Source organism: Tiliqua scincoides, chromosome 5 (assembly GCF_035046505.1).
Source record: "Tiliqua scincoides isolate rTilSci1 chromosome 5, rTilSci1.hap2, whole genome shotgun sequence".
NCBI classification, from domain to species: Eukaryota; Metazoa; Chordata; class Lepidosauria; order Squamata; family Scincidae; genus Tiliqua; species Tiliqua scincoides.
The window spans coordinates 83,361,407-83,375,546 of NC_089825.1; the positions used below are offsets into that span (position 1 = coordinate 83,361,407).

Genomic DNA, 14,140 nt, shown 5'->3' on the forward strand with positions numbered 1-14,140 from the left:
GAAGTCTTCCTAAGGGGGGGGGGGGGGACAGGAAAGCTATTCCTGGATTTTCAACAATTTCACACCAAGTTGCCATTGCTAAGTGCAAACCTGATAGTGATAGGAACACCATCACTGATATTCTAGCAGTAAACTGCCTGCTCAAGCATTGCTTTATTTGATGTGTTATCTAATTTGGGAACATTTTCTTTCAGAATCCAAGAGCAGTAGCAACTACAGTTCCAGTTCATCTCCCCTGCTGCCAAAGGGAGGCCTCTTCCAAGGGGGTGTTCCCAAGCTTCGACCTGTGGGAGCAAAAGACTATTTAGGTGATTTGGCCACGTTCCATGAACTGGATTAGACAAGGGTGATTTAAAACACGGTTTGAAACGCCAATCTTTGCTGCTTAGTACAGTGAGCCCTTGGTATCCGCCGGGGATTGGTTCCACAACCCCCATGGATGCTGAAATCCATGTAGGGCCAGGGTCATGGTTTCACAATAACTTACCTAGTGGTTGTAGCCAGCCCTTCAGAGGTTGCACCAACCTCCTCAGAAGGCCTTCTGAACATGACCTGAAGCCACTTCTGGTCACATACAACAAGTGCTCTGAGGCTCGGGGAGGCTGCACGTGACCTTCCAGGTGCGACTGGAAGTTGCTGATGCAAACCAGAAATGACTTCCATCCAGGAGGCTCTCTAAGTCGTGGGCTTGGCATCCACAGATGCTCATATCTGCGAACGCTGAGCCCATGGATAAGAAGAGCCCATTGTATTCATGTAATCCTGTATTCATGTAATCAAGCCATGAGTTATTTGGTTTTTCTCTGTAAATCGCTTTGTGAACTTTTGTTGAAAAGCGGTATATAAATACTGTTAATAATAATAATAATAATAATAATAATCAAAATATTCTGCTTCCTCAAGATTGACTTCTAACTTGATATTGAGACGATCAGTAAACATTCTCATTGAGTTCTAGTGGCTGTTAATGGAACTGAGTGGTCTTGCTTATTAGGTAGTGTAAACCCTGACTAACATACATTATTTTGACTTGGCAGCTGTTTTGGAGAGGAAAGTGAACATCCCCAAATGTTTTTGAAGAGTGCTACTTCCTTGAGAGTAAGGAGTCAGTTTGGCTAGAAAAAAATCTTACAAAGTTTGCTGGTGGCAGAAGGGAAGAAGCAGAGAGGAAGAGGCAGGAGTTCTGGGAAAACAAGGAGGTGAAAGCTAGGAGGCCAAGTGAGCAGAGTTGTGGAGGAATGCAGAAGGTGATGGACTGAGAAGTGGATATCTGAGGAAGCAGAGTAGGCCAAGAATAAACTGTATAAGGAAGGAGGTCATTCACTATACTGGAGGGTAGAATAATAGAAGAAGAATAGCATGCTGATACTATTAGCATGGGTGGGGTGAAATTAGGGGTGGAATTAGATAGGTGATGAGATAGTTGTCCCAAAATCCATGGGAACAGGAGGGCCAAGGATGAAATAACAAAATTCGTATTCCTAAATGAATTAACTATCCCCACTTGGCTGTATGTCTCTAGCCAGAATAAAATTATGAACCCCCAATTGCTTTTCTTCAGCATTTAATATGAGCTGCTTAGCTCATATTGCTAGAGGAAATGACTGAAATGTGCAACAAGAAGCTAAGACACTGGGGTTACTGCTGGAAATGTGTGCAGACCTCTTATTATGTAAAATGTTTATGGCCAGTATACCACTGCTAGAGACCCAGTGCAAGAAAGGTCAGTCACTTTCACTGAATTGGATAGTAGAGTCCTGCAGTGGGCACAGTACTCGTATGAGGAACAGTATGACTTTTTTTTTTTTACTAAGATCAAAGCTGTTTTATAAGAATTCAAAGTTGACCTATTTAACTTCACTCATGGGTAATCTTGTATGCCTTTTATGGTTTCAGAGAGCCCCTCTGGGAAGCAGTCACTGCAGGTTCCTGGATCCAGATCAGCTGCACCACGGCCTCCTGTGCCTGCCACCAGCAGCCGGCCCCAAGATGACGCTGATAACAGCCGGGCTTCTCCCCCAGAGCTTCCGCGTATGCAGAGACCTTCCTTGCCAGATCTTTCACGGCCAAACAGTGCCAGCAGCACTGGCATGAAACACAGTTCATCGGCTCCGCCACCTCCGCCACCAGGACGCCGAGCCAACGCACCCCCTGCTCCCCCTTCCATGCACAGCAGCAAAGCACCTTCCTATAACCGTGAAAAGCCATTGCCACCAACTCCAGGACAGCGGCTCCCTGGGAGTCGGGATGGACCACCAGCTCCTCCCCCTATCAAGCCACCCCCTTCTCCAGTGAATATCCGAACAGGACCAAGCAGTCAAGGCCAGAGTCTGGCACCCCCTCCTCCACCTTACCGGCAGCCCCCTGGTGTTCCCAATGGCCCTGCCAGCCCTACCAGTGAATCTGCCCCTGAGCTTCCACAGAGACACAATTCCTTACATCGGAAGACTCCGGGGCCTGTGAGGGGCATGGCACCTCCCCCACCACCTTCAACTTCCCCTTCTTTACAGAGCAGTCGGCCCCCTCCTCCCGCCCGTGAGCCTCCAAGCCGGGGTGCAGGTAAGAGCTTTTTCCAGCTGTGGTTTTTCTCAGGAACCCTGGAGGTGAATTGATACTATTAGCAGACTTGTTAGTGTCTAAAAAGAAAGGTACTGGGGTCAAACTTGTCTGAAGGCTAAACAACTTGATTTGGAAGCCCTGGTCTTAATCCAAGGATTTATGGGAATGAACTTCCAGAAAACTGGGAATATTGGGTAAAAACTGACTTCATGTGTGATTTCATTTGCTGCCAGTGTGAAATTGTTGAATTAAAATTCCTGGCTAGTCTTATGTTGGAATGTGTCCCTCATTTCTGAAGAGAGGCATATGTCTGTCTGTATGAGTTTGCCTGGACTCAACGTCAACAACACTGCCTCACTGTCCCACTCCCAGTAGCCTTCCACCATGATCGCCCATCATCAGTGTGCATGCTCATTGACTTTCTTCTGACCCAGGGTTTCTCAAACTATGGGTCGCAACCCAGTTGGTGGGTTGTGAAGCTTTAGCTGATAGTTGAGAAGGCATGGAGCCCTATGGAAAGTGAAATGGAGCCATATTGTGTGTTTACTTGCAAGTAGGCGAACTTGCATTGGGAAGGACAGGCTGAGAGGAATCCATTAACACCATAGTGGTCGCAATTCTATGAACGTAGCCCCCAAAAAACGCCCGAGAAGGAAGTCCCTCCTTCCAGGCTGAGGAATGTATTGAGCCCTATGAAAAGCGAACATAAGCTACATGGTCGTGTTTACTCATGAGTAAGCAAACGTGCTTTGGCTTGTGGTCAGGTCAGGCAAAGAGGAATGCAAGGCCATCAGAATGGTCTCAATCTGATGAAAGTGGAGCTCAACAAATGCTCCAGAAGGCATCCCCCCCCCCCCAAAAAAGAATAAAACAGACGCTTGATCTGGTAAGGTGAATTTTTTTCCTTTTCAGACTTAGAAAGCTAGGTGGGTTCGGATAGTGATATGATTTGAATATAAGAACTTATATTGAACTGGGCACTGGGCAAAGCTGAATATCTTACTGATTTTTGGGGGGGGGGTTATTGCAGGCAGGTTGCAGAGAAAATTCACTTGGTGCAACAGGGCTGGTTTCCTCTTATTTAATTGTGTATTTTATTTCACAATTTATTTTAATTTGCCTGGTGATGTCACTTCCGTACATAACATCACTTCTGGTGGGTCCCAGACCCATGCTAAAAAGTGGGTCCTGGTGCTAAAAGTTTGAGAACCATTGCCCATACCAATCCCATTGTTTCTTACGGGGTAGCCAGTTTTCATTTATGCATTTTCAATATATGCATGCTTTTCCAGGAACATAACCCCCATGTGAATCAAGAGCTGCCTATATTGGAATGCATAGTAAATACTAGTGGGCCAGGAAACTTCAGCTCCAGAAAGAATGAATTGGCAGTTGGCACAGTGAGCCCTGATTAGGGTACCCAGTAAAGCAATTGTGTGGCTGCTTCAGTGAATGCACTTCCCACCATGTCCCAGTAATTCACATCTCACTATGCTGAAATTGTTTGTATGTATATGTAAGAGAGAGGGGGGGGGGCCTCTTCAGTAAATAAATTCCTGGGCGGAATTGGAGAGCTCAGAAAAAGTAAAAACCTGTATTACAGCTGTGGGGCAGGGCATGGCTGTTGCAGGTACATGGAATTCATGATGTTGTTGGAAAAGTTGGATGTTGTATGTGCCAGACAGCTTGACTACCCAGAGATAACTGCCATGTGCACACACCCCCTAGCTACTGAACTAGTTTGAAATAATACCTGACCTGAGGAATTCTCATTGCAGCCCCACCCCCACCCCCACCACCCCTGAACCGGAACGGCGGTAGGGATGCACCCCCACCTCCACCCTACCGAATGCATGGGTCTTCAGATCCCTTGAGCCGTGGGAAACCGCCCCTGCCACCCACCAGGACACCAGTTGGACCGCCGCCGCCTCCCCCACCAATGAGAAATGGTCACCGGGACTCAGTCTCCACTGTCAGGTCTTTCTTGGGTGAGTAAAAGAACTTGCTATTACCTTCCTAGAACTTGGATGGTGTTCGGCTAGGTGGTATGCTCTGGGTTCTAAAACTGCACAGCTGACCCAGAACTGAACCACTCTTACTGACCTTACTGACTCTTACTGTCAAGTTCAGTTATTATTGTGGAGGTTAGGAAAATATTACAGTTGACCAGGGCAAATTGTGAGGGATAAATAGGGTGGGGAAGGCAGGATCCAAACTCATGTATTCAAGATTCAGAGTATTCAAGATACTTTGGGGGCTGGCATTTTTTGTAAATGAAATTCATATCTTAGGCAGTGGCTCCCAGTGAGTCATGGTTCCATGGGACAGTGTGGCAAACACACAGGAGCGTCATGGGCTGCTCACAGCCTGAGCTACTTAGTAGTGAGAACACAACACAGTGCTTAAGACCACGGAGCAGAGGCTCAGCTCCATGGGAACAAAAAGCCAGCCTGCCCTGAGCTGCTTATCACGTTTTCAGAGTCATTTCATGATCTTGCAACCTGGACATAATCGACAGTCGCGTCCTCATGTCCTTGTCAATTACTTCTGGGTGCCAAACTCAGCATCTGCAGCGCTGAGGGTGTCATGATGACATTAAGCATGGGGGCCACTGTCTTAGGGTAAGAATTGCCAACCAAAGACCTTAGGGCAATTCTTTCCTTAAAACAGTGATCTTCAAGCTTATTGTCGTCATGACATCCTTAGTGCTGCAGATGCAGAGCTCGGCACCCAGAAATAACTGGCAATGATGCAAGGACACATGTTTTTATGTTCGGTGCCTGTGGCCCTGTTCATTTCAGATGAAGGTGTTGTACAAACCTTGCCCTCGTTACCACACTTGTAAGGAAAATAAACTTCAAAGTCATGAGAGAGTCTATTTTGTTACCCTCTGAGTTTTGTATAAAGCAGATCTATCTTTAATAGACTGCTGAGGTGTATAGCAACTCAGAAAATGAAAAGGCTGTGTTTTGCATTTATGTTAAGTGCCCGTGTGCGCATTCTGGATTGATGTGGTTCTTTACTTGGAAGTCAGATGAGGGAATGGACTACATTAGTGTGGTGCTGCACTTGGGAAGCCCTTACTACTAGTTGACAGTAACTTCCTGGTGTGTCATGTCCCAGATCTCTCTCACTCTGAATTGTGCCCAGAACCTGCCACAAAAGGGGGCCATCACATCTGTAAGGCAATCTCGAATAGTCACCTTATCACTTTCGCCATCTCTTGACCTCAGCTCAAGGATAAAAAGGAGAGCAGTAGGAATCTCCTTAGTCTAGTGGACTAGATGCCTACCTCATGTTGTCTACCACCTTGATGAAAACTACTTTTTTCCCCTGGTCTGCAGATGACTTTGAATCCAAATACTCATTCCATCCAGTTGAAGATTTCCCAGCTCCAGAAGAGTTCAAGCACTTCCAGAGGATTTATCCTAGCAAAACGAACAGAGGTGAGTTCTGGTTTGACTCTCCTGTTTCTTGAAGTCCAGGGCCCAGTGGAATCATTTGTAAGCAGTGCCATGCTTTAGTAAGAAGTGATGGGTGATTTAAAGCCGTTCCTTGGGGCTGAGCACAATTTGTCAATACAGGTATAACCTAATTATCCACAGATTCTTTTTACCTGTGGGTTTTATTTTTAATACTTGTGATGAGGGCCCTTTAAATTAAAGGAAAAAAGTTGTTTAACAATAGCCTCCTCAGTGGAAGAGAGGGCAGTCAGCTGGCAATTCATCAGTAATTCTCTCTCTGGGTACTTAGAATGGAGAGAGACTGACTGATGGATTGTCTGCCTAATGACTTTGTCTTATATCACAAAGGTCAGCAAGGCTGTTTTTAAATCGCCTGGCAAAGGAACATTGTTTTTTAAATGGATTTGCTTTAATGCAATTTTGCCAGTTGAGTTCTGGGAACAGAACCCTCTCAAATAAGAGACTCAACCTGTACTTTACCCATCCATCCATCCCACCTTTCTCCCACACCAAAGGGGACTCAAGGCGGCTAACAATGTAAAATCATAAAAATACAATTCATTATATATTAAACATTAAAACAATTTAAAAACACCCAGGATCACAGTTATCAAAATATATAACATTAAAAAGCACCAGCCCCCAGTATCGGTTAAAAGCCTTCCTGAATAAGAAGGTCTTGAGGCATCTTTGAAGATCTCCAGAGGGAGTCATTCTAGGGGAAGGGAGTTCCATAACGGAGGTGTCACCACAGAAGGCCCTATTCCTAACAGCGACCCCCTAGCAATTTGAATTCAGTCTGGAAATGAACCATTTACAAGAGGCATTTCACCATTAACTACCAATCGTTCTGTTTCCAGCCTTTCTCAAATTCTGGGCATGTTGCAGCTTTGTATAAATTTGTTTCCATTACATACATTTTGGTTTGGGTTTCTCCAGATTCAAGGAGCATTGGCAAGGAAGAATAGGGGAATACTCAAGTCTACACCAAGTCTGCCAGTATTGCAGAAACTGAGTGAGAAGCAGAAGGGAGGGGGAAGAGGAACTTGCAAAAAACATATTGCCCTTCATGATAAATAATGTGTAGGTGGCACTGTATTCCAGCTGCTCGGGCTCCTTTGCTTGCTGCCCGGCAGTTCCTCAGCATTTCCAGACTCAGCTCAACTTTGGAGAACTTTGAACTGTGCAGCTTAAAGGGAACAGCAAGAGGGAGACAGGTATAGGATGTATAGGATCTATTGGATCTGCCTGAGAAGTTAACGATCTCTTAGGAGATAGACAGGAAAACTGACACTTTGAGGGAAGGGGTTTGTTGAGGTTATTTAGAATAGCCTCAAAATCTGGAAGGAGACATTTGCTTGGGTTAGTGGTAACAGCGTGGGAATTTATAGATTTCTCTTGCTTGGGAGCCAGAATCCTTGCAGAAGCTGGCAGCCTGTTGCATGGCATTTCACAGCCTCTACTGTTTTTTCAGCTACTCGTGGGGTCCCACCTCTGCCTCCCATCCCCAGGTGAAAAACAGCGGTTGGACATCGTTGCGCAGCACCAAAAGAAATGGACCGATGTTCTTCTGATTCCCTTCACATTCTTTAGAAACTTGCATGAGAAACTGCTGTTTTATTTTTTGTTTTGTGTTTTTAACTGTTGCAAGCATCTGGATGAATCCACAATTTCTCACCTCCATCTATGCATTTCACATCTGGACTTGTGGACGCCTTTTGGCACAGTTGGGTGAGAATCCGCTTTGGCAGATCTGCATCGTTTTCCGCTTTCTCTACTGCTCCTGTCATACAAACAGAGTCCCTGGTTCAGGAACAAGGGTGCGGGAAACACTTCCCAGAAAAGCAAACCCAATAGGACACATTTTGGAACTGTGGACTGGGGGGGGGGGTAACTGTTTCTAGGTGCTCACCTGATTTAAAGAAGGGAAATGGCCACCTGATGGGAAATTCTGTTGAAGAGAGACAGCGTGAAAACTGTATGTGTCAAGGACTGAAATATCATTCCATGGTTGAATTGAGACATTGTGTGCTAACTGGCTAAACTGAAGAAGAGGGGAGGGAAGGACAATAGTATATTAACAGCTTCCCTTGGAGAAAATTCTGAATGGGGAAAACTGCACACCCATGTGTGATTGTTGATCCTGAGAGAGTATGAGACATTTGACAAAAATTCAAGGTTGTTTGACATAACCCTTGTGCTTCACATCCTGGGCTTTCCCATGGGTGTTGGCTGTGTCCCAAGGCTGTTGGCATCCCACTTCAAGCTGCTGTGACTTCTAATGATACTGCATCTGTGCCGTGTAAAAAAAAAACCAGTGAACACAGACGGTTACATGTGGTGGCCACCAACCTATGCATGCATAGTCTTAGTACATAGATGAGGGGGCAGAGAGGCTCAGTAGTTTGATAGGAAGAATACAATAGGATGATGCCCATGGGCTTAGATACCGCAATAGTGCAAAATGTGTTTTGTGCCCCACATTGATGTGGGGCTGTGACCACTGATTGCCCTGCTTCTTTCTCAGAAGATCATGTTCTGCTTTTCCCTCAAATAGAGATACATCTCTGGCTTATCTTCTTATGCTGTGGATAGCTTACAGAAGGAAGCCTGTGTTAGTTCACCTTTGTGCTTAAGGGGTGAATGAGCACTGGCTGCCTGCCCACTCTAGGGAGGACACTTACCAGGTATTGGAAGGAGGTCAAATTGAGAAGTAACTTTTTCGGTTGATTAGTATACTGCTCTGGCCATATCTCAGATTAGTGTGTCTGATTAAAACACTTTAAGTGCTTAACCCAACTGTTTTAACCCAAAGTAGTTGCTTTGTTTAACCCAAAGTAGTTACTTTGAAAAAGTAACTTTTCATAAGAGCACTCTTCATGTACTTTTGGTCCATTGTACACGAAGTCTGTTGTCAGTAATTCTTTGATATAGGGGTGGAAGAGGTTGCCATCCAAGTGTGTAGCAGCTGGGGATACTGCTTGTATCTCCTATGGCATGCTGTCGGTCTGATCCTGGTCTTTTTTTATTAGAGCAGTGGTGTTCTTATCTTTAAGGGGTGGAGCCCCAAGTGGTGGTCTTGCTTGTTTTTCCGGTCATGAGGAAGAAAAGCTTATTGTGAGTTGCGCATGTGCTTCTCAACACAGTAACTTTCAGCACAGACAATAGCTTCTTGTGGGAATGCATGCCTCTTGTCTTGGTTCACATGCCGCCCATTGGGAAATTAGTGCTTGGCTATTTCCCAGCAGTAGACGCGTCCTGTGCTGCTGCTGCAGAACACCATAGATCTGACCCCTGGTAGAATTTCTCTCCTCTTCTCATCCTTTACTGTTCATATTTTATGCAGACAGTTGCATAAAATAGCCTAGCTTGCTGGTTGGTCTTTGCCTTACACACTACTTCCGTCATGTGATTGGTACCAGATTTATTATAATTATTGTGTCTAATTACTCTTAAGTAACTTAGGGTGAGAAATACGTGTTATAATCACAAATATTGATCTATTTTGTATGTTGTAAAAAGTTTGTAATATAGGATCGAGGTGGGCTTGCCAGCTGTATGTGAAAGAATTTATCTCACCTTCCACTTGTCTTTTTTTCTATGATGATGGAAATTCATCTGCTTTTATGTTAACGACCAGGTAGCCCCTCATGTTGAGGGCCAGTGCTTGGTTGGAGGAATTTCTTTTTCTTCTGGAGGAAAATTAAATCTTGCCCAGCGTAGCTGGCTGGGAACAGAAGTTAAATGCACTATGCATTGAGGGGAGGGGGGTAATTTTTTTAAAAGGGTATGTTCCCTGTAATGTTAGCTTCCAGTACATAAATCCTTTGTTTAGGAAGCAACTATGAAGGGGGGTTTCCTATGCTTGGAACAGCAGTGAAATTAAACAATAAAAGAGGCACATGTGTTTTACTTGCAGGCTCTGGGCCAAATCACTGCTTCTTTCCTCTCTTTTTTCCCCCTGTTGGGTTTTTCCCCTGTGTTGGGTTTTTATTGTCCAGTGTGTGTCTGTTCTGCATTCCTTTACTAACCAAAAGTGTGTTTGTACAAGGGGAAGTAAAGGTGTGCATTGCCCCTGCCACATTCCAGAAGTTCAGAGCAGGTTTATGCAACACTTTAAAAATCATTAATGTAAAACTCCCCAAGATCATCACCATCAAGATTACGTTTTCTGTTTGCCCTCCCAGCTCTTATATGAACTCTTTCAAATTGCATTTGAGCGTATGGTGAAGGCTACTGCCACACACCTCCCTGATTGCAGTGACTGGGCCAGTTAATATATTCAGCAGAATCAAGCATTAATTCTTTCCCTGGGCTGTACCATCTTGAGCTGCAGGTGTGGAATTGCATATTGAATACTATCCCATCTAAAAAAGTGCCTTGTACATTGCACATATACACCCAGGCCCTTATCAGTGACAAGGCTCAGCCTAGCCTTCCTGATTTGCTGTCTTTCTAGGTGCAGGCTAGATTTTTTAATGGACGAGTGTTCACATATGTGACACACACTTTTACATACTGAAGGTATAGCCCAGGTAAATCGTTCTTGCTTGCGTCTACTAAATTATTGGCCCACTGACAGAAAATGCTATCAGTATATCAATTTTGTAGTATCTGTTTCAATTTCTCTAGCTTTGTCCTGTTGAAATTCTTATGGGATAATTTATCAACCAACGTAATTGGATAATCTCAGAAAGTAACCTGGGATGCAACTTACAGGGCTCTGCTGTTTGCTAAAACAGGCACTCTTCAGATTTGGTTTCTCAGACAGCAACCTGACATGACAGCACAGTGTAGATGTTAAGTTGCCTCTGACTGTAAAAGACTATAGATTATGGTGCTTTCCATAATCGGTTGCACCATGTTTTAGATGCAAACACTATGGATTGGTTACCAGCAGCTCTTGGGGCCAAAGTACATGTGGAATTAATTGCATCTTTGAAAGAAGGGCAGAGGTGGACCAGAAGCAGTTCATTTATCTCCAAAAGTTAGCTGAGGTGAAGGGAATTTGCCCAGGAGCATATGCATGGCATGTATTAAAAACAAACCTTACAACACCGCACTGTGTTTGTGCCAAAAATTATTCCCCTTTAGCAACAGCAAAAGGTTCCCCTCCCCCAAGCAGCTACTTGCTACAAGCTGCCACCGGGAGGGGGTTATATTCAGCATGCAAACTAGACAACAACTTCATAATATGTCACATCGCTGGGCCATATCAAGCCCCCCCCCCAACTAATTCTTAGGGAGATAAAAGGACTGCCTCCACTCCCATATTTTTGCCCGTCTTCTAGAAAGTTATTGTCATGTGCAGTTTGTCACTTAATCAGCACTGTGTGTTCAGTGAGTCTAGTAAAATACTCGGAGATGTCCTGAGTGCACAATTGGCAAGTTGAGAGTAACAAAGAAGTAACCCAAAAGGTTTTAAGCTTCCAAGGGATGCCTGGAAGTGTGTAGGCTGTGGTTTCTCAAAAACCAATGGGATAATTGAATATTTTTTGGTAGCTCAGGGAAAGGATTTCATTGTCCTGTATAGTTCCTTGACTAGCAAAAGTGGAATAAATGATATATTAGAATACATCATGGAACAGTCTTGCAAATCTGCATAATTGGCATAACTCAAAGCTTGCAAAATTCCACATTTTTTGGTGTGGAATTTCGGCTACTCTGGCTCAGTCATTTTTCCTTATTCCACCTTTTGATGTTGCAGTTGTACTTGTCTTCCATTGCAGCTGAAGTATGAAACTGCATGAGTGTGCCAGAGTGAAAGGTGTAGTATCCATTGTTGAATAACAAGTTTGTCAAGCTTCACTCTCTGTGCCTTATCCTTAAGTAGGTCCCAGTGTTGGTCTTCTAACACATGTCAACCTTTACTCTTGTGAGCTATCATACATTCTTATTCTTAATCTTAATTCTTTTGTTTAATAATACCACTACTCTGAAGAAACACTACTGAGAGCCACTTCCTGTGGCTTCAAGAACCAGAATTTGGTCTCTTGCACTGATACTTTGTTCTGAGTCTGCGCTTTCCCTTTAAAATCGAGGGGGGAAAAATCTCCTTCATATACTCCTCCAAACCTTGCTTTTCTTTGTGAAGGTTTGGGGGGGGGGAGAGCAATCTTTTTCAGTCTTGATCTGCAAGTGAAGAATCTTAGGATTCTTGAGTCTTTTGTACGGGGCAGAGACGTATCTAATTTTTGTTAAGGAAAGGGTTTTTTTTTCTCAGTGGGCTTGCATAACATAGACAATTTTCTTACCCCAGTGCAAGGTGATCAACTGAAGAGCTCTCTCCAGGAGAGATTCTTGTTAAGGCATTTGTATTTCTTTGGTTTTACATTCATGTCATTAAAATGATCACAATGGTTTGTTTGAGATGCTAGATTTCACAAATTGTGAGTTATGCCAGTAAGCACAGATCATTTTCCTGTATGCTTTTGCTATTCTTGTATGAATGGAATATATGATTGGTTTTTTAAATATACTAGGCATTCCTCTTTCTGATGCTCTTTTCTAATGGGATAACTGAAGAGCATTATCTGCCTGTTTCTCCAAGAGTAATTTGCGTTGAGCAGTAGTTACGATGCAAGTTAATAAGAGTGACTGTCTTTATTCCCAATGCTGCTGCCAGAGGGGTTTAGGTAGGAGTCAGTGAGTAGTTGTGCTGCACAACACAAAGTGAGATTTCATTTGCAGCACAGTCACTTGCCAACCCACTGTACTATACAGCCTGGATCAGAAGATGGTATGTTTTCATCGTCCTTCTCATGATTCCATGCCATTCATCAAAAGTTTAGCTTCTACTTCTTAATGAGCAAATCCTAGGCTTTGATGTTACAGAGATGAAGGTTGAAAATGAAAGTAGCATCTGCTGGAGCTTCTTGAGAGGCAGGTTGGACAGGGTGAAGGACGTCATTCTGCTCTCTATGTACTGTGTTCTGCGGTGCCTCCTTCCCTCTTACTATTTCACTACTTCGCAAGACACTGTATCTGACCCACACTAAGTGGTGCCGTCTCTACTAAAATTGTAACTGCACCTGTTGATGCAGAGTTGAGTCTGTGTCCATGATCTAATAAATTAATCAAATACAAATAGCGTTTGTGTCATTTGTTTAATTTGCACTATGCTTGCAGGCAAAGAACATGCGGATTCTAAGTAGCCTTCTATTGCGGTTTTAGTCTTTCACTACACTTTCAGATTCACATTCAAAAGTGTTGCTGCTTAGTATATTATCTGGTAAGCTGAAAATTCTGTATAATTTAAACAATATCTGCCTGTCCCCCGCAGGGCTCACAGCTGAAATATTAGATTTGAGTGGCTTGACAAATGCAAAAGCCAGCTTGGGTAGAGGAACCTACAACTCCTGTTCACTGCTGCAGTCTTACTGCTCTTGTTCCCTTTCTCCCAAAATGCAGCACTTCTACTTTACAGTTTGTTCTAGTTTCATGTTTCTCCCACTTTACTTGAATTTTCCGATTATAAACAAAAAGATACAACAAAAGGCACACTGGAGAAAATTGGAACTCCCTCTTCCCCTTAAAAACAAAATTTGGTTTCTTACACTGTAGTCTGCTGTGTGAGGGAAGGATCCTGTTCTCCTTGATGTAAGCAAGGTCAGATGATAACATTGCCTTTTCCTTGACTGGTGTCTTAGAAGGAAGTTGGATCTACGGTAAATGGCTCCTGGGAGGAGAGCCGCCTTCTAAGGAACTCAGAGCCATATATATGTTGACTCAGTCCTTTTTCCTCTGCTAGGCTTTTATGCCACCATGATCAAACCTTAATGCCTTTGCATGTTCTGGGATGCTATACAAAACCTAGGAAAGACAAAGGAAACTTTATTCTTTGTAATGCTAAAATTCAGTACAGGACCAACCTTGTTATGCATAGATTTTTTTATACACGGATTTGACTCAACAGGAATGGCCACTGCAAATGAGAAAGTACTGATCCCTGGAGAAGGGGGAAAATGCATCCCTTTAAAATCAGTTTTTAAAACTCTGCTAGTGTCCAAAATTTTGGAAATCTTTTAGAAAGTATTTATGAATGATAGCATCTTGTTACATCATTGGAAAGGTACTTGCATGCAGAATATAATGAAATAAACCATGGTGAATTATCT

At 43.6% G+C, this 14,140-nt stretch overlaps 1 protein-coding gene across 3 annotated transcripts in view; it reads left to right on the forward strand.

The window, feature by feature from the left end:
- WIPF2 (WAS/WASL interacting protein family member 2) overlaps window positions 1–11,335 on the forward strand; it is a 31,113-nt gene extending 19,778 nt beyond the window's left edge. For all 3 annotated transcript variants that reach the window (XM_066629059.1, XM_066629060.1, XM_066629061.1), the window contains exons 4-8: window positions 195–308; window positions 1,897–2,559; window positions 4,338–4,547; window positions 5,904–6,005; window positions 7,498–11,335. In XM_066629059.1, the coding sequence (XP_066485156.1) occupies window positions 195–308; window positions 1,897–2,559; window positions 4,338–4,547; window positions 5,904–6,005; window positions 7,498–7,538 (1,130 nt within the window). In that variant the 3' untranslated portion in view covers window positions 7,539–11,335. The remainder of the gene's footprint in view (window positions 1–194; window positions 309–1,896; window positions 2,560–4,337; window positions 4,548–5,903; window positions 6,006–7,497) is intronic.
- The last annotated feature ends 2,805 nt before the right edge of the window (window positions 11,336–14,140 follow it).